This window comes from Electrophorus electricus, chromosome 20 (assembly GCF_013358815.1).
Source record: "Electrophorus electricus isolate fEleEle1 chromosome 20, fEleEle1.pri, whole genome shotgun sequence".
Classification (NCBI taxonomy): Eukaryota; Metazoa; Chordata; class Actinopteri; order Gymnotiformes; family Gymnotidae; genus Electrophorus; species Electrophorus electricus.
The window spans coordinates 2,927,501-2,952,690 of NC_049554.1; the positions used below are offsets into that span (position 1 = coordinate 2,927,501).

At 45.6% G+C, this 25,190-nt stretch overlaps 1 protein-coding gene across 12 annotated transcripts in view; it reads right to left on the bottom strand.

Annotated features, from left to right (window-relative positions):
* Positions 1-25,190, bottom strand: part of plekha6 (pleckstrin homology domain containing, family A member 6) — an 80,030-nt gene that overhangs the window by 42,876 nt on the left and 11,964 nt on the right. For 9 of the 12 annotated variants that reach the window (XM_027028550.2, XM_027028541.2, XM_027028543.2 and 6 more), the window contains exon 1: positions 12,609-12,908. The exons of 1 other annotated variant lie outside the window; for it this stretch is intronic. In XM_027028550.2, coding sequence (XP_026884351.2) covers positions 12,609-12,658 — 50 coding nt within the window. In that variant the 5' untranslated portion in view covers positions 12,659-12,908. Of the gene's footprint in view, positions 1-1,926; positions 2,284-12,608; positions 12,909-21,868; positions 21,956-25,190 lie in introns of those variants that run through there. 2 more of the 12 variants (XM_035520286.1, XM_027028538.2) reach the window with 2 other exon arrangements.

Sequence of the window (25,190 nt, forward strand, 5' to 3'; positions counted from 1 at the left end):
CAGACTGCACCCTGGCTGATGCTCCAGCGGGTAGATGGTCTTTCCTGGGGGTTCACAGAGCTCGCGGAGACTGATTAACCTGCATGCCAGTGCAAGTCACAAAAGGGAGGAAGAGAAAACCAGGAGGCGACTAAAATGGCATGTACACGTGATGCCACTGGCTAAGGGAAATGAGGTTCGCCGTTCTGCGTGTTATCGCCGCACCCAGAAGGCACGCCCCATGCCTGGGGTTCAGTCCCAGCTGTGCCATGTGCTGTTGATGGTGCAGTCAGGAGGGACCGAGCAGAGCATTAACGGGAGCAGGCAGTCAGGGGTCTGTCGAGCTGCGTGGCTGAGCCAAGGTGAAGAGGTGGCTCGTGTGGCTCGTGTGTGACTCGTGTGTGGCTCGTGTGTGGCTCGTGTGTGGCTCGCATAGCTTGGCTCTGGACGTGTGGACAGGTCTGCGTAATTCTTGGTTCTACTTGCTCACAAGCACTAGCTGTTTGGGTAGTCTCCTAGCTTGCACACACCCCAAATGCACATGTGCAAACATACACACACACACACACACACACACACACACACACACACACACACACACACACACACACACACACACACACACACACACACACACACACACTGACAGATAGGTAGAGGACAGGGGACACCAGCCAGGAATACAGTCACTGTAGAGGCATGTACATCTAAAGGAACACATGCCAAAGCTCAAAAGGACCCCCATAACTCAAAAGGAAGGCTCAAGAGAAAGTCATGTAGAAAACCAGTCATACCACAAAGAGAGCAGATTGAGGTGTGTGTGTGTGTGTGTGTGTGTGTGTGTGTGTGTGTGTGTGTGTGTGTGTGTGTTTGTGTGAGCTTTGCCTTGGTCTCTTAGAGTCTTGCACCTGAGCTTGTTTTCGCATGGATAACCCACAAACCTACATAGATGTGCAACATAACTTCTTACATATAACCATATACCACATAAATATATACCATAAACCATATAACCATATACCACATAAATATATACCATAAACCATATAACCATATACCATATAATTATAAACCATAAACCATATAACCATATACCACATAAATATATACCATAAACCATATAATCATATACCATTTAATTATAAACCATAAACCATATAACCATATACCACATAATTATATACCATAAACCATATACCATATAATTATAAACCATAAACCATAAAACCCAAAATCATATAACCATATACCATATAATTATAAACAATAAACCATATAACCATATACCACATAATTATATACCATAAACCATATACCATATAATTATAAACCATAAACCATAAAACCATATGCCATATAATTATAAACCATAAACTATATAACCATATAACACATATCTATACACCATAAACCCTATAACCATATAACCAATACATCAATCCAACATGATGCAGGCTGGTTGTCGATAGAATTCTCATTATGCTGAAACGATTTCAGATCATTTCAACAACAGTCATATATCACTGCCTGAGTCGAGCACATGGTCAGCACTCCACCATTCATTATGCACTGCAGTCATGCTGAATTAAAAACACACCTACCCACAGACCCACGCACACACACACACACACACACACACACACACACACACAAACACACACGACACACTAAGACACAAACGCCCGTAAGGTTCTTCTCTAAGAGTTTGGGATGTCTCCCTCCAGCACTGCATTGCAGTCCTGTCTGACCTCCAGCTCTGTTTCCCATAATGCAGCTTCAGTAGCTGCCTGCCTGGCCACCCGTCTCTCAGCTTGGTAGCTGTAAACTTCCCCCTCTCCTCCTCCTCTCTCCTCCTCTCTCCTCCTCTCTCCCCCTCTGACTCCCTGTTTTCCTGCTCTCCTCCAGGAAAGCATGTCGCCAGTGTCCCTGCGTCCGCGCCTCACATACCTCACTCTCCGGTCTGCTCGGAACTTCAGCATTCTCCCCTGGATCAATCATATAACAGACGTGGTGAGCACAGACTAGCTGGAGAGAGAGAGAGGGAGAGAGAGAGGGAGAGAGAGAGAGAGAGAGAGAGAGAGAGAGAGAGAGAGAGAGAGAGAGAGAGAGAGAGCAGCTAGCTTGCGATACTAGTCTTTATTGCTGTCGCTGTAGGGTGCTGGATACCATAATTGCTGTCCTCCTTTCTCTCCTTGAGAATGAGCACTGTACCAGCCAGCTTCTGTAGCTCTCTCTCTACTCCTCTCTCTCTCTCCCTCTCTCACTCTCTCTCTCTACTCCTCTCTCTTCCTTGCTCCCCCTCTCTCTCTATCTCTCTCATGCTCTCCTGCCTTTCCAGAACTGCACGGCTCAGCTTGTTTATAGAGCTCTCTCTCTCTCTCGCTCTCTCTCGCTCTCTCTCTCTACCCCTCTCTCTCTTGCTCTCTCTCTCTCTCGCTCTCTCTCTCTCGCTCTCTCTCTCTCGCTCTCTCTCTCTACCCCTCTCTCTCTTTTTCTCACCCTCCCTCTCTCTCTCTCGCGCTCTCTCGCTCTCTCTCTCTCTACCCCCCTCTCTCTCTTTTTCTCACCTTCCCTCTCTCTCTCTCTCTCTCCCTCCTCTCTCTCTCCCTCCTCTCTCTCTCCACCTCTCTCGTCCTCATTTTGTTTGTTCCCCAAAGGAGTGACTGATACAGAAGGACCTATGTGGGGTCCTAAAGTCAGAGGGGAGAGATGTGGATGCTTCCCTCAGCTCCTGTGACGACCCACTGGGGACAGACGATGCCAACAACTGAGCCATGACAGCATGGCTTAAGACAGAGCAAGGAAGGGGTGGTGCAACTGGAAAGAAGACAAAACACACACACACACACACACACACACACACACACACACACACACAAAAGGCTCTAGCCATTCAGGTGCTCTGTTCCACATTAGGAACCTCCCCATTTCTCATCCTACCCAGAGACACACACACAGGTGCACACAAGCCATTCTCGACCCACAAAAATTACATCCATGTTTCATGCAGTGACAACCTCAGCATTACAATCACAAAGCCAAGACTATGGCCGCATTAAAATCTCACAGCATCACAAACATCCATGTCAGATCATTTTATTCACGTCCTGAATTCTAAAGATGTTACCCTCCCTGATCTTACAAACCAGGACTTCTGTCTCTATCAGGGCACTGTATACTCGAGTTTACAACTAAAATAGCTCTATGGAAATGGCTGGAGCACCTGATATATATGATCTGAATACAAAATATACATCAGTTATCATCCAGTGTAAAACAGCATGAAGGAAATGTCCAATAATAAACAACATTCATTACAAGACATCATGTTGTAGACACAGATGGGGATATGTTCTTAAACCTGGCAACTGGCTACAACAAAATATTTTAAAAAAAATGTAATGTACATAAAGTCAGAATTTTACGCAGTTGTCAAACAGCACATTTTGCTTTTCAGTGGTGTGGCCTTGTGAAATTCCTACACGTCTAACACACTCATTCATGAAGTTCTCCAGTCTTCCACTGCCATCATGAATGAGATGTAGAGATGCTGAAAATCACTGTTAGCGTTGGCTGCATTGACAGCCATGACATCTACTGCCGCTCTCTGACTGGCTGTCTCCGTATGGACCCACTGCTCTGCTCCTACTGTGGACAGAATATGGTGGAGTCACGCAGACAGGAGGAAGCAGATGAACCATGCGCCCCCCCCCCCCCCCCCCCCCCCCCGGCCTTGTGTGTCCTGTGGCGTTACCTCAGGTTTATATTGCAGTGACGTTTTTATTTTTGGCTCCCTGTCTGTTCAGTATTTTCTTGGTCCGTTTTTCTTAATTAAACATTGCACAGATTTTGGTGCTGGACAATGCACGCTGTGTGCTGATCCCTCAACATCACACATCTCTGTTTTTTGCTAGTGATCGCGAGTGAAAGGACAGGTGTTTATTCTGAATTTACACACTAGAACAATTCCACTACTGAGGGAGCACGGAGCACCTGGTTATTTTTAAGGTTTTAACTAAGCTCTCAGACATGTGCCCACCGCAAGCCAATTAGCTACTCTGAGACACGATGCTAAGCCATGCCGAGATGCGATGCATATCTCGCCCATTCGCATCCTTATCAGTTCCACTGACTGGCCTCCAGACTTGCTGGGCTCTGTGTAGTATTGTGGAGAGCACACAGAACCTAATGAATCGAGTAAGGTCAGCCAGAGGGCCAGGCTGTTGTTAGGATGTGTGGGAACTCAAAATAAATTCAATTAGCCAGCTCTCATACTGAAGCAGCCCACTCAGAGATCACAGAGAAGCACAACGAACAATCCCTTACATGCGACTGCTGTGGAGGAGGGGAAAAAAATTCTTAGGGAAGTTTTCAACAATGCAAAGAGAGGTGTGCTCTTCATGTTCTAGCCAAGGTCTGTTCCTGTACGTCAGCCATGAATCATGACTTAACATTAAAACAGCTTAGAGCATACACAGTTGCACTGTGCAGCTTTGCTATTGACAGCTTTTCGTGATCTGATAACATAAGGCATAATTACGCAATGCTGCTTTGCTAGGATACTGCCCACCCAACTACACATTTTACTTGGTACTGATCTGGTGAAGCAAATGTGTGTATTAAAGGTCAGCATTTCCCCTAAGTTCCCCTGTATGTGTGTTGGACAATGTGTGTGTGTGTGTGTGTGTGTGTGTGTGTGTGTGTGTGTGTGTGTGTGTGTGTGTGTGTGTGTGTGTGTTCGCCACATCACAGCAACCACATCCTCTGCTGGAGGACACGGTGGACGAGTGGAGGTGGGAGGGGATGTGGGAGGGGCGTGAATAATTAGACTCTAGTGTGGCACAGCCATAAACGTGACATGTCTAAAGAGGTTCATTCACAAAGAGTGTCCCCGTGCTACTGCAGACCACAGCTCCCAATCTAAAACTGGCCCCATAATCGCCTGTGTTCGGAATGTGAAATAACAACCTTTCCTGCGGACATTCCTTATTACCAAAACAAATAAATACATTTAAAAAGCAACAAACAAAACGGTAGCAATAAAAGATGAAAATTAAACAAAAAACAGCACATCCAGGTGAATCATGATTAGGAAATGTGTGGTCGGCTGTAACCACAGTGGTCACATTAAGCATGCTCATGCCCTGTTAATCAGAAGAGAGGAGGAGAAGAAATTCAAATATGGCATTCCTGTGGTCTGCCTCATAGTCACAACATATGCATGCACACACACACACACACACACACACACACACACACACACACACACACACACACACACACACACACACACACATATACACACACCACATGAAAGCTGGCTGTGGGCAGAGGTGGGTGTGCACTGGGGTGGGTATAGTGTATGGGTTTCAACAGCGAGTTTTGTTTTTCTATGTTGGTTGAAGCACACCCTGCACACACTACCTTACTGCATGGGCGCGTGCATCCATATCGGGTGAAAATATTGCAACCCTTTTTTACACATAGTCCTTTGGACCATAAAGTTTTGAACATATTAAAGAGCTCTACAAAAACATTTGGTTGCATATTCTTTACAAGCGAAGCTTAAAACATGACTCACAGACCTGACCATACACTGTGATTCACAGACTTGACCATACACCCTGACTTTGAATCCTGACCATACACTGTGACTCTGAAACCAGACCGCATACTGTTACCCACAGGCCTGACCACACACTGTGACTCAGAGACCTGACCATACACTGTGAGTCACAGACCTGACCATACACTATGACCCACAGATCTGACCACACACTGTGACTCACAGACCTGACCATACATTGTGACCCACAGACCTGACCACACACTGGGACCCACAGACCTGACCACACACTGGGACCCACAGACCTGACCATACACTGTGACCCACAGACCTGACCACACACTGGGACCCACAGACCTGACCATACACTGTGACCCACAGACCTGACCACACACTGGGACCCACAGACCTGACCACACACTGGGACCCACAGACCTGACCATACACTGTGACCCACAGACCTGACCACACACTGGGACCCACAGATCTGACCACACACTGGGTCTCTTCCTTCGTGCTGCTTTGGCAGCTCTGTAATGCAGGCTGTTCCAGACCGAAGCTGTGTCATTGTGCGAGTACTCGAAAACCACACCGCAACACTCCTGGCTCTGGCACGGCTGTAAAATGTCTCCAATATCTCCGTGCTTCTGTGACCGCACGGTACATGTACATGTACATAACGCTCGATCTGTAATCTGCGGTTTAAGCATGCAGCGATACATTATTTCTTGACTGCCCTGAGAGATCGGCATAGCAGAACTGATAGTTCCCGTCATCCATATTTTTCAAAAGCAGGGAGCCTTTGCACATTGTCCATGTCTGATTTGCAACCAAAGACGTTGCTGTTTAGTGCGGCATTGATCGCCAAGGCAACCCCAAATGGAACGATAAATGGTGATGCAGAGAGCATGTTCCCTGGCCCCAGTGCAGGGACTAAGCCAGGCAAGAAGCTTCCTCGTCCTCCTCATCCTCCACTGTCTAGCACACACACACACACATGGTGCAACGCTTATCAGCACTGCGTTATGTCAAATATCCAGTTTTAATGCTCACTCAGGTTTGTCACAGTCCCAGTTAACTGCAGGGTCTGGACACCCCGTAATGGTGCGTGAGCTCATGTAACTCATAAAACTTGGCTTAACAGCTGAAATATGATTACTCAACTTTATTTAGCCTATTATCAAGTGGTGGTTCCGCATTTGTCAGCCATTTACTCCCTACGTTGTGAAAAGTAAATGTGTAGTATTATGGGATGACCCTATAAAACATTTCCGTGGTATCTCCCATGAATCATGGGAGCATCAATCTTCAAAGACAACCGCATTGCTTCCCTTCTGTCTGGGAAAGTAAATCTGTCAGAAACACCCTGATGACATCATACAGTGGGGTGTATTTCCAGTGTCTGGTTTACTGGTCTCTCTCCCCACCCCCGTCTGTCTCTTTCACTCGTTCTCTCTCACTCTTTTTCCCTCCCCCTCCCTCTCTCCCTCTCTCTTTCTCCTTCTAGCTAATGAATATCTCTAGAGAAGGACTTGATGCTGGTCTACTGCTACTGTGAGGTACAATGTGGGCGATAGTAGTGTGATCCTTAGTACCAGTAAGATTTGCTTAAGACCCCATTTTCACTGTACACACCCAATAATCCAATAATAAATAAAGATTTATAATCTCCCACTTACTATGTGCAGTCATACCAAGGCAGCCATTACAGCAATCAGGCACTGGTCACGCTAATAGAATAGCACACAGACGAGAAAACCAGCCGGAAGAAAGAAGATCAAAGAATATCAGTCAATACACATACATACGCACGCGCGCATGCACGCACGCGCGCACGCACGCACGCACATGCACGCACACACGCACGCCTACTCCCCATGCCAAATGTCACATATGACTACAATTACAGTTGCAGTTGTCAAAATGAACACCACAGGCCTTTAGTGGCCCTGGTTCTTGGTAAAGGGGAGAGATAGAGACTTGTTGACAGAAGTGCAGGTGCTACAGCCAGAGCAGTTCACCAGAGATAAGGCTAACCTCAGCCCACACCAACCAGACCCAGCGCAGACAGGTGAGCGCACAGGCCAGGTGCACGCGGCTCAGCCTTACAGCACCCAATGCCATTCACCGCTGTTCACACATTCTGCGTGGAGTATTACTTCTGGCTCTGTGACTCTGAGTCAAATTTGATTGTCTGTCCTACAGCACAATCTGCACAAAAGTCTGAAACCCTGGAACACCATACAGATTTTAGTAAGATGCTGAAGTCAGGCCTATGAAAAAGCATAAACACTAGTATATTTCCCCAACGGAGTTTGATATTTGAATCACAGCCAGTATCCAGCTCCCCCGTTGCTGACAGCAGTCTGTCACGACCTTTTGAACGGCAGAATGGAGCTAAGGGATCCAAATGCGACGTCTCATCCAGGCCACAGTAGCTGTTGGACTCTACAGCTGAACAATGTGTTTTGGATAGAAATTCAAATTTGATTTTGTGGTAATAGCAGTGAAAGAAAAATAAACTCCCAAGAGTGGGAGTTCACAGGGAAAACAAATATCGATATTGCTCAACTGACAGTAAAATCAACTCTCTATAAGAGTTTTGCAAATACAAATTCATTCTGACACTGGGCCTTCCCGTGAAATTACGATATGAACTCATATCCTCAACATGCTCTCCCATGTCCATTACCATGCAACATTAAATGGTACTTTATTCTTTGGATGAACCTTTTTGCCAATGACAATATCCAAAACATATGTACACACACACACACACACACACACACACACACACACACACACACACACACACACACACACACACACACACACACACACACACACACACACACACACACACACACACACAGATGCCCCTAAAGAAAAGCAGGAATCAGATATATGAAGCTATGCAGTATGAAATTATGCAGACATCACAGCTATTTGTTATCCTGTGATAATATCCTGTGATAATATTCTCTGCTTGCCTGCCTGTCATCTCCTGAGGCAGTCCTGCAGGTCCCGTATTCTTGAGCGACGTCTGTCTCAATGGGTGGCAGTGTGGTCAAAACATACAGGGAGAGACGAAATGAGTGATTACAAGCAACGGAGGCTGCTTCCAAACACACAAGGGCTCAAATCCCCAACAAACAAGAGATGGCACAAGATCAGGTCAGGGTCAGAGCTGAGCGTGCCAAGCCTGGAAATGCGCTCCACAGTAAATGCAGAGACGACAGCTGAAATCTCTCCCTCCAGGAACGTCTCCCCTTGAGCTAGACGAAAACATGTCCAAGCAGCACGTCAAACTTCTAATTAAAATTCTAATTCCATAATCATCCTGACACTAAATGAGTGCTGGTGTTTTTTTTATCTCAAAGTGAAACAACAACTTCCTCCTCTCAACAATCCACTGAGGTTCTGAGTTATTCTTTGCTGTTGTAATTCTACTTCTCTGATAACAGTATTGGATATTGTTTTAGTACTAATACTGTAGTATAACGTGTTTAGTTTTAGTTTTAGTTTTTTATATCGTTAGTGATGCGTTTATTGAATGAAGAGAGGCAGAGATTCATCATGGACATGACACGGTTCAATTCCCAGAGCAGCAAAAACCGTTATGCAATCCGAACCAGAGTAAACATCGCTATAAAAGTTTATTCCTGTGCCCCTCAGTTACTGTGGAATCAGCGGTACACTGTAGGATTGGTGGTGTACATAACACTGAACAGAGCAGCACTTACAATTCTGATTATATGTGCCATATATGAACTATACACAGATAGATTTCCTATTTCGTAGTTGGCACCCTATTCATCTTCTTGCAATCTCAATTCAGTAAAGCTGCTATAAACTCTTTAGCCATAATGTATTTCAGTAGCCTTTCATACACCGACCTTTTGAACGAAAAGAAATCTCTATAGGGGGATCTTAGGCTCTCTTGTGTGGGTGAGTGTTATTCCCTGCATCCATAAATGTGCTCTAAACGGATGAAAATGATTTGAATAATTATGCAGCACTGGTACTTCTAAGTGAAGTTTGTGCATCTTGCGTATCTAATGGTCCAATAAAATGCCACTGTTTCTGGAAGAGTGATGAGAATAACAACGCTTTATGTGTTCCATTACAAAGCTGGGGTACAGTGATATCACATGTGAAGACCCGCTCCAGACAAGCCTGGGCAGAGCAGTATAATTGCACTGGAGCTCGATTTATGCATGCACATCTATCACGGCTCAGATAAGAGAGGCCAATACACAGCCTAGCTTCTGGTTAAATGCGTTCCGATAAACTCATGGGCAGAATAATTATTTCATGCAGTTTCCTGAAAGTGCTAACATGAACCAAGCGAACTCTAGGGAGTATATCCCACAACTCTCTACAACTCTAGAGCATATGCACAACACCACTCTATAACTCTACACAGTGTACGCACAAGACGATTCCACAACTCTACAGAGTTTATACACAACACTCTACAACTCTAGAGCATACGCACTTTAAGGTAATTTAAGGTAACTTAATTAAAAAGTAATTGAAAACTCATTAAAGAGAAGAAAGCAAACCATTTTAGAGAACTAACGAGAGACGAAAAGTGGACCGCAGTACAAACACATATGATTCCCACTGTGAGCAAAGATTAAAGGCACACTGATCTTGGAAATCTTGGAAGTCTTATGAAGCCATCAATACATATCATTACTGCACAGGAAAAAAATACTTATATTAGCATTAAATAATAAAATAACAAAGCTATACTTATAAAATTAAGTTCTAATGAATTTTATTTACCTCCTACCATGTGGAAATAGAGCCACAACATGTCTGCTGTGTTCAAGAAAGTCACCACTATTCACCTTAACAATTAAGAGATTTTCTCATTTAAGTGAATACCAGCCTCATCACTGTGCTAATTCATTAACGAAACATTCATGAAACAAATGTTGACAAAGCAGGAGTTGGATCGCCCTTCGAACTTGGAGTGTGATGTCTGTAGGTTCCAAACAAGTGTAAATGTCCCTTTATGATGAAGGTATCAGATGTGAAAGGAAACCCTTTATTGCTGACCTGAGACCAGCATAGATGTCTCATTTTAGAGGCTTGGATTTAGGAAAGGTAGCCGTACCTATATCAGGTAGCTACATTTCTCACCAGGTCAACTGCCTTACATGGAACACTCGGGTGACACAGCAGCCTAAATCTTTGTCCGGCCAATCAGCTCCCCCTTGGCCATGGACCAGGGATGTCCTCGGTGCTGATTTCGGTCCATCTGCTTGCGGTATCTAGGCTACAATGGAGGCCGCTTATAGGCAAGTCACTGCCGCAAGATTTCATAAATGGACCAGTGCACTGGTCCAGGGTATAGGCAAGAAAGGGAACGTAGACCATATCAATGTTATTACAGATTCAAATAAACAAAAAAATGTGCTGGTCTAATCTCTGAAATATTTTAAAGTTCCCTTCTGTGATAGAAATAAAGGTGGACTGGATTAACAATCTGAACCATTCTGAACCATTCACAAGCACTTGTGGCTTTTATTCTAGACAGCTACACTTGTGTGGAGTTCTTAATCCAGCGCTCTGTGATGGATGATTCCTGTCTGGCAGAGCCACATGCTCTCCGCATTAACAAAGTGGTTCTGTGAACAATGCTTCTGTGCAGCGGGCACCAAACAGCCTGTTCGCCTCTCGCTTCGCAGGAGAGGGCGAGTCAGAGCAGATGGCATGCTGCCAGACCAAGTAGGGTGTCGTGCTGTCACCGCGGCGATGCACTAGTGCAGATCGATGCCGACCACCTTCGCCGAAGAAGCTCTTATTCGCACTCAGCCAGGCTCTCGTTACGTGTCGCGCTAGCCTGTTACCAAGCCTTGACAAACATGTCAGGACAGCCTTATCTAGGTGCGAAGAGACCGGCAGCTCGTGCGATCGTCAATATCTGCTCAGCTGGTGTTGTGATAGGTCAGGCGAGGCATGTCAACAGGTAGGCAGGTATGTCTGCGGGCTCTAAAATGGAGCAATCTGAAGATCAGTTCCAGCCCTGAGGCTGTCTCGACATCTCTACTTCGACGGTCTGCGACAGCTCGTGCCAAACGTACCTCCCTGCCGGGTCCGAGCTGTTTCAAGGCACTGGTTTTTTCTGGCTTCATTCATGTTATCTCTCTTCACTGCACATTGTTGTGCATGCTTGTCTGTCAGCATTTTCGAGGCTTGAACTTTATTACAAGTGAACTGTGTTTAAATGAGCGAAATTCCTCCAGGCGGCCCCGGGTGAGCCAAGAGTTAGTGAGGGTGGGGGCAGTCTCCTTCATATCTGAGCCTGAGCCCACCCCTCCAGCCTTGAAGCCTAAGCCAACAGTCTCACTGCACGCTCGCTTTAGTAGTACCTCCAAGGCAAGGCGTGGACATCGGACCTCCCTATTGAGCTCATTTCTGTTGGAAGCTCAAGCCAAAATGATATTTCAAACACAGAGAGTTCACCGGGAGGTCTGGGCAGGTCATTTAAGTTTCTAATCATTTACCTAGCTAGGGATCTAGAAAGTTTAGCAATGACAAACAGTGGATTCATTTTTCCTTCACTCCCACCTGTTACTGATAAGGGAACCAAACAAATAATATATCTATTGTAACACCAAGATAGGCACTGCACACTAAGCAAGTCATAGTCTTTCAATCCGATACAAAAGCAGCCAGTTATCCATTAACGTCATGAGACGACTAATGATGGGTTCATTCTAGAATTAGATGACATGGGGATAAAAAAACTGCACATAAATTGAAACAAAGACAATCTTACTTCATTAAACTCTTTTGAACTGAGAGTATCACAATGTAGTGCAACTTTAGATACATTTTTGTTCTCTTGTGCAAAGACTGCTGGACGATACTTGAGCCCCACGCCCTCTGTCTGTCTCTCTTTTCAGACACACACACACACACCCACTCCAGCTGAGCGTGAAGTTAACGCGCTACTACGAAACCCAGCAACCAAGAGAAACATTTACAAGAGTCAGACACAGAGGCAGACAGGCAGAGAGCGAGACACCTCCAGACGTGTAAGACCTACCTCACAACGCCCTCATCTCCTGCTTCCACTGTCTCCTTCCCTTCCATCATCTCTGCTGAGGGCTTCTCCCACTCCCGCTCACGCTGCCACCTTTCTGCTTCTGCCTCTCTCTCCTTCCCCCTCTCTCTACCTCTGTTAAGCGAGCTGGGATCCAGGGGCCGGTATGAGTGGAATTCGAACAAGAAAAGTAGAAACGATCGCTTCTTGGCGCGGTAATGTCTTTCGTTTCTCCTGCAGCTGAACTGGCGTGCACATATGGATTACGTTCCCAGCGGAGACGCCAGCTGGGTCTAAGCACGACAGCTCCTGCTCGCCCCCCCCCCACACACACACACACACAAAACGCCTCCCCTTTAACCCCTCCCCTCTACAACAACCCCGCCCCTCCCCCCTCCTCCCCCCCAGCATACTCACACATGCTAACACACCCCATCCTGGCCCCAGCCTGCTGCCTATCCTCCCCTGCTCTCTAATCATTAACTCCTTTTGGGGCGGGCACCTGGTGCTTAACCCTTTGGTGGCCCCCGGCTAGCCGCACACTCTGCTGCTGCAGGGCAGGGCCGTTTTTACCCTGGGGCCCCTCAGATGACAGGTAGAAGGAAACAAGCAGAGGGACTGGGCTAATGGGCGCAGAAGGTTACATAACACCACAAAGTGGCGCAATACTGTTATAACTTAGCTATGAGCAGGAAGAACAAGTTCTCTGGCTCTGCACAAACAATGATAATAATAACATTGCTAAGTCTGTATACTGCAGGTGACTCAGGTGGCGTGATGACCAATACTTTAATTATTTGGTGTTGTGTCAAATATCATTTGTAGTGTTTATATGCCAGTACTAAAAATATTATGGACCAAATATTTCCAATTACAAAACTATAGTGCTCCCAGACGTGACATTCTCTCCAGGAGATGTCATGCTGTAATGTTTAAGGGTGAAAAGTGTTTGGTTTTGTTTCGGAGTTGATTTATTTATTTTGCCTGTTAATTGCTTCCATACATTTGCTCCGGGCAGAAACAAGCCGTTTCCTCTTCAGTCTTGAGGAGCAGGAGAAGCTTGAATGAAAATGACAGCGCAAAAGTGATAGAGGCAACATGGCCAGGGTTTAAACTGGATCATGGACCACACACTTACACTCCAACGCGCCAGACTCTAAACTGCAAACAGGCCTCTTCTGGCCCTCAGACTAAAGCGTGTGTATGGCACACGCAATATTGGCGTGCACAAGTGTGTATGTGTGTGTCCACTGTCCACCAAGCAGGTCTGGTCTACAGCACCTAGCCACATGAGTGCTCGTCTCCCTTCATGAGATATACAATTCCAGCTTGTTCTTTACGTGACGGAGTTTTGCTACCGGTGTGTGTCTCTTTGCACGAGCCATAAATACAGACGGCCCACACACAGTCTTCTTCAGTCTCTCTGCCCACTCGTAACTGCCTGTTGAGTCTAGGCGAGTATAAACCATCCACAGATGCATGGCCATCTCTCCTATCCACAGACACCAATGCTCTGCAGTTCTTCCTGGTTAAACCTCATCAGTCATGAGTACAGGGCCTACTTCTCTGCTCCACACTGCCAAAACAAACCCCCCCTGCCCAAACGGCCGGCTCCTGTTGGCCACTCGGCCAGTGTTAGCACGGATGCACGGACCGCTTTGACTTCTTGAACGTTTTCTGTCGTGGCTGGCGCAAAGACGAGTCCGTGTCTGCGTGCTTGCTGGCATGTTCACCTCTCTGCGAATTCCACAATGATGAACACTGTTTGAAACACTCATTGCTATCTGACAGGCACTCCTGCAAATATTTCAGCTTCAGCAAAGGGAGGATGGCGGAACTGTCCGGAACCTCCCGCCGCCTCTGCAGAAGGAGAGAGAGCTGTATTATCGAAGCAGACATTTCTCCTCTGCTGCTTAATTAAGGGGCATTAGAAGTTCACTCTCTCTGTCTTACATCCTGGGGTAAGGATGCTGTACTCATAGTGAGAAGTTACATGTTTGCATGCTCCGAAACAAGATAAGGCTTAAAACTGGATGGTCAAACCAAGACCCCAGTGACAAAAAACCTTCTCCAAGAGCATATGTGGAGTGTGCATCCTAACATACCCTGAAAAACATACCCAGTGTAATTCCTAATGATGCTTTGACACGCATGCTCTATAGTGCCTGAACATTAATGTTTATACAAACATTCATCTGACAATGAGACATGTCCAAAAATGATACACAATACACATTGGTGATATCATACAAATGACAAATGCCTGTGACGTTTCAGTGTAGTAACGTAACACTTTTAAAATCCCAAACAGAAATGGGGGAGCATGATAATTACCATATCAATAAGACCTAAGCGATATCAATATAGTCATGGCTATTAACTTGTTTCCCCAGCTTTGCTCAAATGAGGTTATTTGCCAAGACCACAGTTTCTGAAAAGCCATCGATACCATGACCTCACATGAAGACATTCCCTGGCCACTTTCCACCTTATTTCCAGATCATTGATTAAGAGTCTAACATGATCAGCCTGTGCGCTGAGAGACCCCAGCAGTCTCCACTGGCGAACGCTTTTGGCCTGAGCACAGGGTGCCTGGGAGCTCTGCCAACTCTGTGCTTGTCACTGCGTTACACTAGCAGAGGCAGTGGGGGCTCCCCACAGCCACAGATCAAGTCATGACCGTCCCCTCACATCGTCTGTGGGAGGACTCCGGGCACCACGGTGACTGCAGTGACCAGGTCAACTTAAGCACAGCTAGCAAATGAAAAACAGCAGCAGATTGGCAGGAAACAGAGATCTGGGAAAAATGGAGGACTGGTTATCAGGTCAGCTAGAGATTCTCCACGAGAGCCTCCACTGATTTTGAAGGGTCTGTTCTGTCTCAAACCCCACATGGATTTTAAACAGGGGGCTACTTTCCACTCTTCTAGATAACACACTCACACGTGTGTGTGTGTGTGTGTGTGTGTGTGTGTGTGTGTGTGTGTGTGAGAGAGAGCGCGCGCGAAGGCGTGTGTGTGGTATGTGTGAATCGAATGTATTTGCTCTGATTATAGAATAACACACACATCCAAGCAGATGATGGATCTTCGTTATTGGACAGTGAAAGGAAAACAATCCACTGCCTTACAGCTGAGCTCACGGTACTGAAGGTGCTTAGAAACTGCGAATCCTGGTTCCATTCACTCTGTATTGTCTTCAGGCTAACAGTGTGCTATTGGATGCTTGTGTTTTAACCTGAAGTGCAGCCAGCCTCCACATTTCAAAGTGAACCACACACACACACACACACACACACACACACACACACACACACACACACACACACACACACACTACAGCCTGTCCTCCACAGATATTCCACAAAGGGAATAGTTATTTACTACAGTCGGGCCAGTGCACTGCCAGGGGTCGGACTCCTCCATGGAGGGAGTCACGGCTGTCTCCCCCTCTCCCGCAGCCAATTAAAACATTCCACAACAATAGCCTTTGTTTTCCCTGTGGACCATTAACATTAATTTACCACTAATCTGTAAACCAAGATGGCTAAAAGACTCCGGCTGTGCTCTTAAACGCGGTACGAGAAAGGCACCTGATGCTTGTTTAGGAGAATTTTGCCTGTCCTGGTCAAATAAGAGACCACTTCGCTTTGTTTTTAGCACATGGCATGCACTCTGCAAGCATTCCCTTTAATCCCCGAGTCAGACAGTTTGATCTCCTTATTACAAGATCCAACCGTCTCATCTCAGCACACGAAAACTCCACGTATCGCCACTAATGCTCCAGAAAAGAGCGGGCAATGAAACGAGCACAGCGTGAGACGGTGAGAGGCATCCTTCGTCGAGCGAGACTAAAGTGGAACAGGTAGCAGCAGGTTCCAGGAGCAGAAGGAATGCACGTTATGGCTCTCGGCATGGCGAACCCCGTTAAGCCCTTCATCTCGTCAACAACAGGCGCGCTAATTTTGGACTCCCAGGAGAAGCGGGAGGACGCAGAATGGCGATAACACTCGAGCAGTTGAAGTGGGCCTGAGAGGATGACCTATAATTTTGGCTTGCCTGATACACCGGCGTCTTCTGTAGGTCAACGCAGCTGAGCAGCACTGCTGTGTAAGTAAGAAGCTTTGTTCATTGACTCATAAATGGTAGGCCTAGTGCGTTTCAAGATTCTCTAAAAACATTTGCCTAAAATAAGGGGCCCTAAAAACTTAATCAATACAAAAAGCAGCACACAGTTTGGTAATTTGCCAAACTGTACAACAGTAACAAAGCCACGTGTAATCAATACATCACACCTCCACAAAACAGCTATTATTTCAGGAAGGCCTAACACTGACACTCAGTGGCCATTTAACAGGAAGTGTTGAACAGCTAATATGGTCAGGAAGAGACCACATGACGACATTCTTTTCTTCATGTCAAAAGCCAAGAGCTCCAGAGGAAAATTGAAAAATTGCCCACGTCTCCTATCGTCTGCTGCTTTGGGTGTCCGTCCTGGCCAGGTTAGCAGTTCAGACGAGTGGCTTAAGGGCTTTCTGTGGGCCAAAACGTCTCTTTCCCAGGAAGACAGCCATCTTGGGTGAGCATATGGCAACGACAGAGCTTTTCCGTGTGTGTTTGTGTGTGCTATGGTGTGCCCAAGTGTTTGTGTGTGTTTGCGGCGTGCCTGTGTGATTTCATGTTTGTGTGTGGTTTTGAGTGGGCAACTATCAACACCTTGTGCGCTGTCCCGATGACATCCGCTGTACAGACAAAGGTGTGCTTCTGTCTGTGCGCTAGCTCATCAGACAGGTATTCAGCCCCAGCTCGACTGAACCAGGACACAACACCCATATATTTAACAAGCCCAGACAGGATAATCACCGCAGTTCAGGAAGACACTGTCCTTCTACATTGATCTAGGATGACTTGACTCCTAGAATAAAGTTTTATGAAACTAAGGAATAGGGTCATATTTTTTAAATCCATATCTTATTTAAATGCCCGTTTCTTGGCATTGACAGTGATTCACAGCACAAGCATGTGGAGGCCTTTAGCACTGAGAAAAGATTCCCTCCAATGAAACTTCTTCCTCATCTTAGACGTGCCCCAGTGAGCGATCGTTTGAGCCTTTGCAATCTTCACAATAAACCTTCTTTTCAAAAACAAGGAATCTCACAGTATAGTCACACATCTTTTTGTTTTTCTTTTTTAACGGTCACTCAGGACATATGCTGAAGGATGCTTTAAAATCAGTTTACTATCTTTGCTTCAACGTCTTTGGAGCTGATAACGCTTTTCCAAAGTGCATCTATATCCGCAGGTCAATAAAACCCAACAAGAAGCAGTTTAATGCGAAATGATCTTCCTTCCCTCCTTTCTTTTCCTTTCTTTCTTCCTTTCTTTCTTTCTTTCTTTCTTTCTTTCTTTCATTGAACATCTTAAGACTTACATGATGTCGTTTTTTTTTTTGCCAGTTTCCCCATTTTCAAAAAGGAGACTTACTGGTATTGTGAAGGGCTTAAACAATCCCCATGCTGGAATGTACTTAAGGCGTGTAACGTGCAGAGGAGTGCTAGAAGTCTCTCAGCACTAAAACTGTCACTGAGGTTGCACTTTGTGCAGTTATAAATGACAGACACCAGCAATTTCAAGGGCTGGCCTGAAAATCTGTACTGAACTAGGAAGATGCACAGAAAATCCCTTCTGGCCAAGTTAAAGTACTTCCAGAGATACGGCTCACATCTTTATTAACCTATTCTTATTAACGTGGCCCTGTGAGAACTAGCATTTCTCCTGCAGGGCACGGCTAAGATGGTCACCAAGACTGCAGTGCAGGCCCTCCTTGCAGCGTTCAACCTGAAACGGCCAAGGCTGTCTTCGAAACAAGCCTCCTCTCTATCAGACACTTCGTTCTTCTTCTCTCTCCTTCACCTTGTCTCCTAAAGCACTTTCCTGTTTCTGCCCTCCTTCCTGTTATCTTCTCACTGTCTTATTAGTCACGCCAGCAATGCTCCGAGTGGCTTGCTGAAGAGGGATGGGAACACTGTAGCCTCTAATTTTCTCTGGATGTGGTGGTGGTTGGGGGGGGGTTCAAATGTGAAATTAGCTACAGCCAATGGACAGGTGGTATGCTGCTACTAACTGCGATGGATGGTAGTAATGAGCACAGATGAGAGTCTCCACTTTGACACCCGTTGTTAGTTCCTTCCTTAGTATTCCTTCTTCTTCTACTAATCAAAAAGTCTTCTGCTTCCGTTTTGACTTTGGAATTTAATTAATGGCCACAAGCAGTCTTATGAAATGCAGTTCCAGTAAGATGGAGAAAATGACTAAGCAAAAGTAAAAAGCTGACTCTGTCCTCATTGTGGGGTCCACATTTCGTGCTCAGCTTAAAAATAGAACCAGGAAATGTAAAAAAACCAAGCAAAAATAAATAAATAAATAACCACACACAAGTATCCACAGACTAACTTATAAATGACTTTTCATGCACAGGAGGAGAGTCCTATAACAGCACTCTACCACACACACAAATACACAGAGACATACAGACATACAGACATACTGTCCACCCCGTGACAACCAGTGTCTCTGGGTCATGTCCACACAACAGCCAGTCAGGACCATCCACTCAAAGCCTATAAAGGCTGATCTGGGATCATCCACTAATAGCTATATTTTAATATTAACCATGAAGAAAGCGTTAATACTTACCAACATGCCCTGTAGCAACAGTTACAGCCTTATGGATGCTTGTTCAGATTGATGGTAAGCAGGTTGCAGAGGTTTGGTGTTATGGCATCCCAGGATTAGACAGCACAAATTCAATCTGATGTTGACATGATTTTACCGTAGCCAACAAATTTCCAGCATGGTGCCTGAATACATTGGGAATGGGTAACGGGCCTTGTAATATGACAAAATCGATACGCCACAACACCCCACAGAAAAGTCTAGCAGGCTGGAACTTTTTTTGCATTTTCTACTCCTATGACACATTCCCCGGCACGCGTATGAAAACAAGGCGAAGAGACAGAGGGATACTGCAGTTGTTGCTGTCAGGTGGTTCAAAGAAACAGAGGAAAGGTTTGTTGAGCTGTGGCAGCAATCTCAGTCCGTTGTGTCCTCTTGATGACATCCAAGAACAGATCCACACTCATTTTTGTTTTCTATAGTTTTTCTTTTTGAAACTCGAAACCACCAATATCACTCACGGCACTTTTATAGCCTCCTCCCTGATGACCTAAGAACTCACACAAGTACATGAACAATGATTGTTCAGAGTCGTGTATGTAGTGTTGCCAGTCTTGTGACCAAGACACAGCAAGGATTTATGGCACTATGATTGCTGAAACTGACATAGCGAACATTGTCAATTACAAAAGTATTGTGTTTTCTGTTCGTGGCATTATAGACACTTAACTGTATGTACATGGTTTAACTGTACATGTGTAACTAGGCGCGAACATGAGGCAGATGCAAATACAGAGAAGAGCGAGAGTTATTAAGGGAAAATTCAGAACCAGAGTCGACAGAATGGTCCAGGGTCAAATTACCAACATGCACAGATCCAGGGTCAAATTACCAACATGCACAGATCCAGGAAACATGATAAAAACAGAAAGTAACACACAAAAACCAGGACAATAACTGAACAGGCTAAATAGAAATGTACAACACGGAGCATGGACTGAGAGAACACGGCATGGGATAGGACAGGTACACAACCGAGGCTAGAACATGCTACGTACAAGCACAACATAGGCTAGGATAACTGGTAATAAGGAGGAGAAATCAAGGTGGGACTAAGGAGTAAACAAGAGCACATGGTGCATGGTTTAACTGTGCATGGTTTAGCTGTGCATGGTTTAGCTGTGCATGGTTTAACTGTGCATGGTTTAGCTGTGCATGGTTTAACTGTGCATGGTTTAACTAGGGAAGGTTTAGCTGTGCTTGGTTCAGCTGTGCTTGGTTCAGCTGTGCATGGTTTAACTGTGCATGGTTCAGCTGTGCTTGGTTTAATTGTACATAGTTTAGCTGTGCATAGTTTAACTGTGCATGGTTTAGCTGTGCATGGTTCAGCTGTGCATGGTTTAGCTGTGCATGGTTTAGCTGTGCTTGGTTCAGCTGTGCATGGTTTAACTGTGCTTGGTTTAGCTGTGCATGGTTTAGCTGTGCATGGTTCTGCTATGCTTTTCATGGTTCAGCATTAGGTCAGTTGGAGTAATAAAGCAAGAGTCTATGATTTGTGGTTCTCTCTCTCTGTGTGACTTCCCCATCACAAATGATCATCCTAGCATTTCCCCAACAAGCTAAATATAAAAGAAATTAGTGAGTCAATAATTCACATCAAGACCACATGCTCCATTGCTAAGCTCCTGCTCTTGAGATCCATAAAATTGAGCTTCTGAGCTTCTGGATCCCGTGTAAGTTCTGAAGTCCTCATACTGGCGCATGCTAATTACAGGTTTAAAAGCAGACTGCTGGCATCAGCTCCATTGTGAACAGGAACTACATGCCCACTCTGCCCGGCTCTAAATATGGTTTTACACACATAATTAGCCTGAACTGCTGCTCGGCCCTGAAAAGAAGAGATAAGATAAAAGGATATGAAGGATCAGTCCAGTGATGGAATGGAGTCTGACTGGCAGTGAGTGTGGATAATTTCTGAGCCGTCTCACAGAACAAGGAGGTGTCAACATCTTTGTGCTCACCTGTGTGCACCTGGCTACCTGCATGATGTAACTTAGCACCTGGCTGTGTATCTGCTTGTGGGTTCACGTGACCCCACTACAGCGATGGTGTGGACTGCGATCTGTGCTATCTGAGCAGGGGTTCCCAACTGTTACACGTCTATTAAAGCTGGAAATTAATGGATGACTCTTGTGCAGGAAATCAACCTGAGCTGGAGTCTGACCCCACAGGACAAGGTTGTAACCAGAATTGTCTTCTAGAATGTCTGAATCTCACTGCTAGTTAATTTAGTCTTCAGAGATCCATCAGACAATGAAAGAAAGCCAGGAACATGCATCACTGTCTAGACATTTTGCATTTTCTCTATTAAAGTATCTCACACACACACACATCCATTGTTCACCTGGATATGTTCTCTACCTCCCTGCAAGAAAATGATAGCACCTGAGACCTGAGAATCGCAATAAATGAGGAAAGATGAGAATAAACGGTTTGGTAATGAAGGAGCCACAGAAAAGGCTAAACCTTTTTACCTTACCTTGTCTAAGCTTTTGGAAACCCAGGGAAGAGCAACAAAGTAACACCTACCTTGCCAAGAGTCTTTATCTGAGTCTGTTTTCCTTAAGATGTACTTTCTTTGCCTCCCTTCCTGTATGACAGCATTGTGGGGTTTGGCTGAGGGGGTGGTGGGGTGGGATGAGAGAGAAACAGAGGGGGGGGGAGACAGAGAGAGGGAAAGAGAGAGAGGGAGAGAGAGAGAGAGAGAGAGAGAGAGAGAGAGGGAGAGAGAGAGAGAGAGAGAGAGAGAGAGAGAGAATGGGTGAATAAACTGAAGAAGTAAGAGCTTCAGGGCATAGAAGAAACCTGAGACCAGCACGGTCCCTCAATCATCCCGTCTCCTCTCCCTGGCTCTCTCCACGAGTCTCAGAGCACATCCCTCCCAGGCTGCAAGCAGGGCGCACAGATTTCTCTTCCTGCAGCCCAGTTTTCAGAGACGAAAACGAGCAGATTTGTCAAATTGAAAACACATAACCGCAAGGCCTGCGAGCAAAAAAGATTAGCCCAAAGTCGGTTTCCTTTTTTTTTTTTTTACATAAAACCGCACTGGAAATTGCAAGCTGCAGCTTGGTGCTTTTCATTATTCCCTCCTCGTGTTCTTTGGGCATAAAGGGTGCGAGCAAGTGTGCCAACTTGCAGTTTTAAACAGCGAGAGAGCCCACCACAGGTGAGAGGATGAAGCCATGTGATCTATAACACGCTGGGAAAGCGCAGTGTGTTGTGATTGTCCCAGTGAAACGGGGGACACTTCCGGCATGCTTCCACAGTTCTCGGTTTTTCCTTATCTTCACTTATTCCACCCATGGGCTTCCACATGCTCAGACACGCACCGGAAATCTCGTGGGCACACAGTTCTGATCTCTTATGCAAATTACAGTCTGCTTGTTTTCTGTGTGAATTTGAGAATGAAGTGTGATTTCAAAATCACCCCTGCTATCCAACGTCAGTGGGCAGTGATGTAACTCTTAACCATGTGTTTGCAGAACAAAAAGCAAACTTAAGAACACACACACACAAACACTGTATATAAACATGCAAACACATACTTTGGATCAGTGTCTTGTTACATAAGCTATACAAGATCTGTTTTTAAATAACACAAAAATTATACTTAAACAAATTGTTTCTGCCATCGTGTGTCTGTGTGTGTGTGTGTGTGTGTGTGTGTGTGTGTGTGTGTGTGTGTGTGTGTGTGTGTGTGTCTGTAATTAGCGCTGGGCTCTGAAAGCCTCTCTGCTTCATTATTCCCTGTAATCCCACACCACATGTCAAACCGGCAGAGATTCCTCACAGGCCTCTCTGAGCTTCCGCTTGTGTGCAGGCTTCCGCTTGTGTGCAGGCTCGTGGAGGTCAGAGGTTAAGTGTTATCAGGCCCACAGGTACCGACTCGGTCAACTGCTCCACTACTGCACAACTTACCCAGCTACTCCACAACTACACAACTTACCCAGCTACTCCACAACTACACAACTTACCCAGCTACTCCACAACTACACAACTTACCCAGCTACTCCACAACTACACAACCTATCCAGCTACTCCACAACTACACAACTTACCCAGCTACTCCACAACTACAAAACTTAGCCAGCTACTCTAAAACTACACAACTTACCCAGTTACTCTACAACTACACAACTTACCCAGCTACTCCACAACTACACAACTTACCCAGCTACTTTACAACTACACAACTTACCTAACTACTCCACATATACAAAACTTACCCAGCTACTCCACAACTGCACTTGCATGTGTCTGGTTTCTCAAACGGTGACATTAACACAGTGTTTTATATCAGGTGGTAAAACAACTGAAAACTGCAGAGGCAGAAGGGGGAAAATTCCAGAGTCTCGAATATGATCTGGGGGATTTTGGCTTTTGTTGGTTTTGCTGAAATCGGTGGACCAGTGCTTTCTCTAAATGTACCAGGGAGCTGCTGAGGCAGGAGATATCAGCCAAGTCTCCGCAAAAATACGAAGTAACCTGCACAGCTCTCTCGGCTTCAACTAAGTCAGTATGTGAAAAGTCTATTATAGCATTTTCTGTCAGTGTCATTTCTCTCTCTCTCTCTCTCTCTCTCTCTCTCTCTCTCTCTCTCTCTCTCTTTCTCTCTCTCTCTCTCTCTCTCTCTCTCTCTCTCTCTCCTCCCCCTCCCTGAATGTCACACAAAGGCCTCTTTCTTTAGCCAGCAGGCTGACTGGTCTGCCCCGCCGCACAGTGTTGATACAGAGCTACATCTGCTGGAGACAAGTGCCTGTGGGAGAGAGGAGTGAGACGTGAAGGATAAAGACACATAGAGAGACATAACAAGAAAAGGAGGGATGGAAAGCGAATGTGTTTTTGTGCGTGCGTGCGTGTAAAGAGCCCATCCCTCATATCTGTCTTACACTACTGAAAACTTAGTATCAGTAGTGTGGTCCACCGGCTCCACAGATCCTGTGTGAAGCGCGCACAGCGCTGCTGAAGTGATCTCTCATTATTACACAGGACACGTCGGGGACACGTCGGGGACACGTCGTCCTTGAGCATGAGCAACAGAGGAGCCCAGAGCAGTTCTCTGCTTTCTCTCGCTCCTTATAAAAATGATCTTACCTTGCACAGAGTGAGAGCACACATACCCTAAAGGCTCCTTCCCCCTTAATATTTAAATATTTAGATTGTGTCTTTAGTGGCCTGTGTCTTCCTAAACAAGGAAAAATGGCGCTTCAGTGATGTGAGTGTGGGAAAAAAAATCTCCACACAGCTCCAATCCCTCGCTTCCCAAAGCTCCGTATTGTTCACACAGGAATGACCAAAATAATAGCAAACGAAGCGCTACTTGCAGTTCTATTACACACAGCGACACTTTTCTGTGGTGTCTTACTAACAAACCTTGAACTGAGAACGGACTGACCATTTTCAAAGGCCTCGCTTCCATGTAGGGTGGGGATTACTGTACCAAAGGTCAGGTTTAGCGAGCTCACGAAAGGTTACTAACTGCTTCAAACCCAACATGCTGTCCAGAGTAAGTGTGCTTATAAAAAATATATCAGTGTTTACTATTTACTCATCAAGTCATACAAAAGGGCCTGGACAGCGCAATGGCTGACAGGGCGTGGGATGTCATATAATGCTTCGCTAAGCTTAAGAGGAAGCCAAATTCCATCCTGGCTGATTACATAACAACCCCCAGTGTTAGTGTTAGCATTAGCGCTAACGGCCTCGCTCCAGTATGGGCATGCACACAGTGGGCTAGTGCACTACACAGCTTGAGCAAAGGATTACACTAAATCAGATGAGAAGACAAACACCCATTATCTCCATGACTGCAGATTCATCATCCAAACTCTCCACATCTCAGAGAAATCTC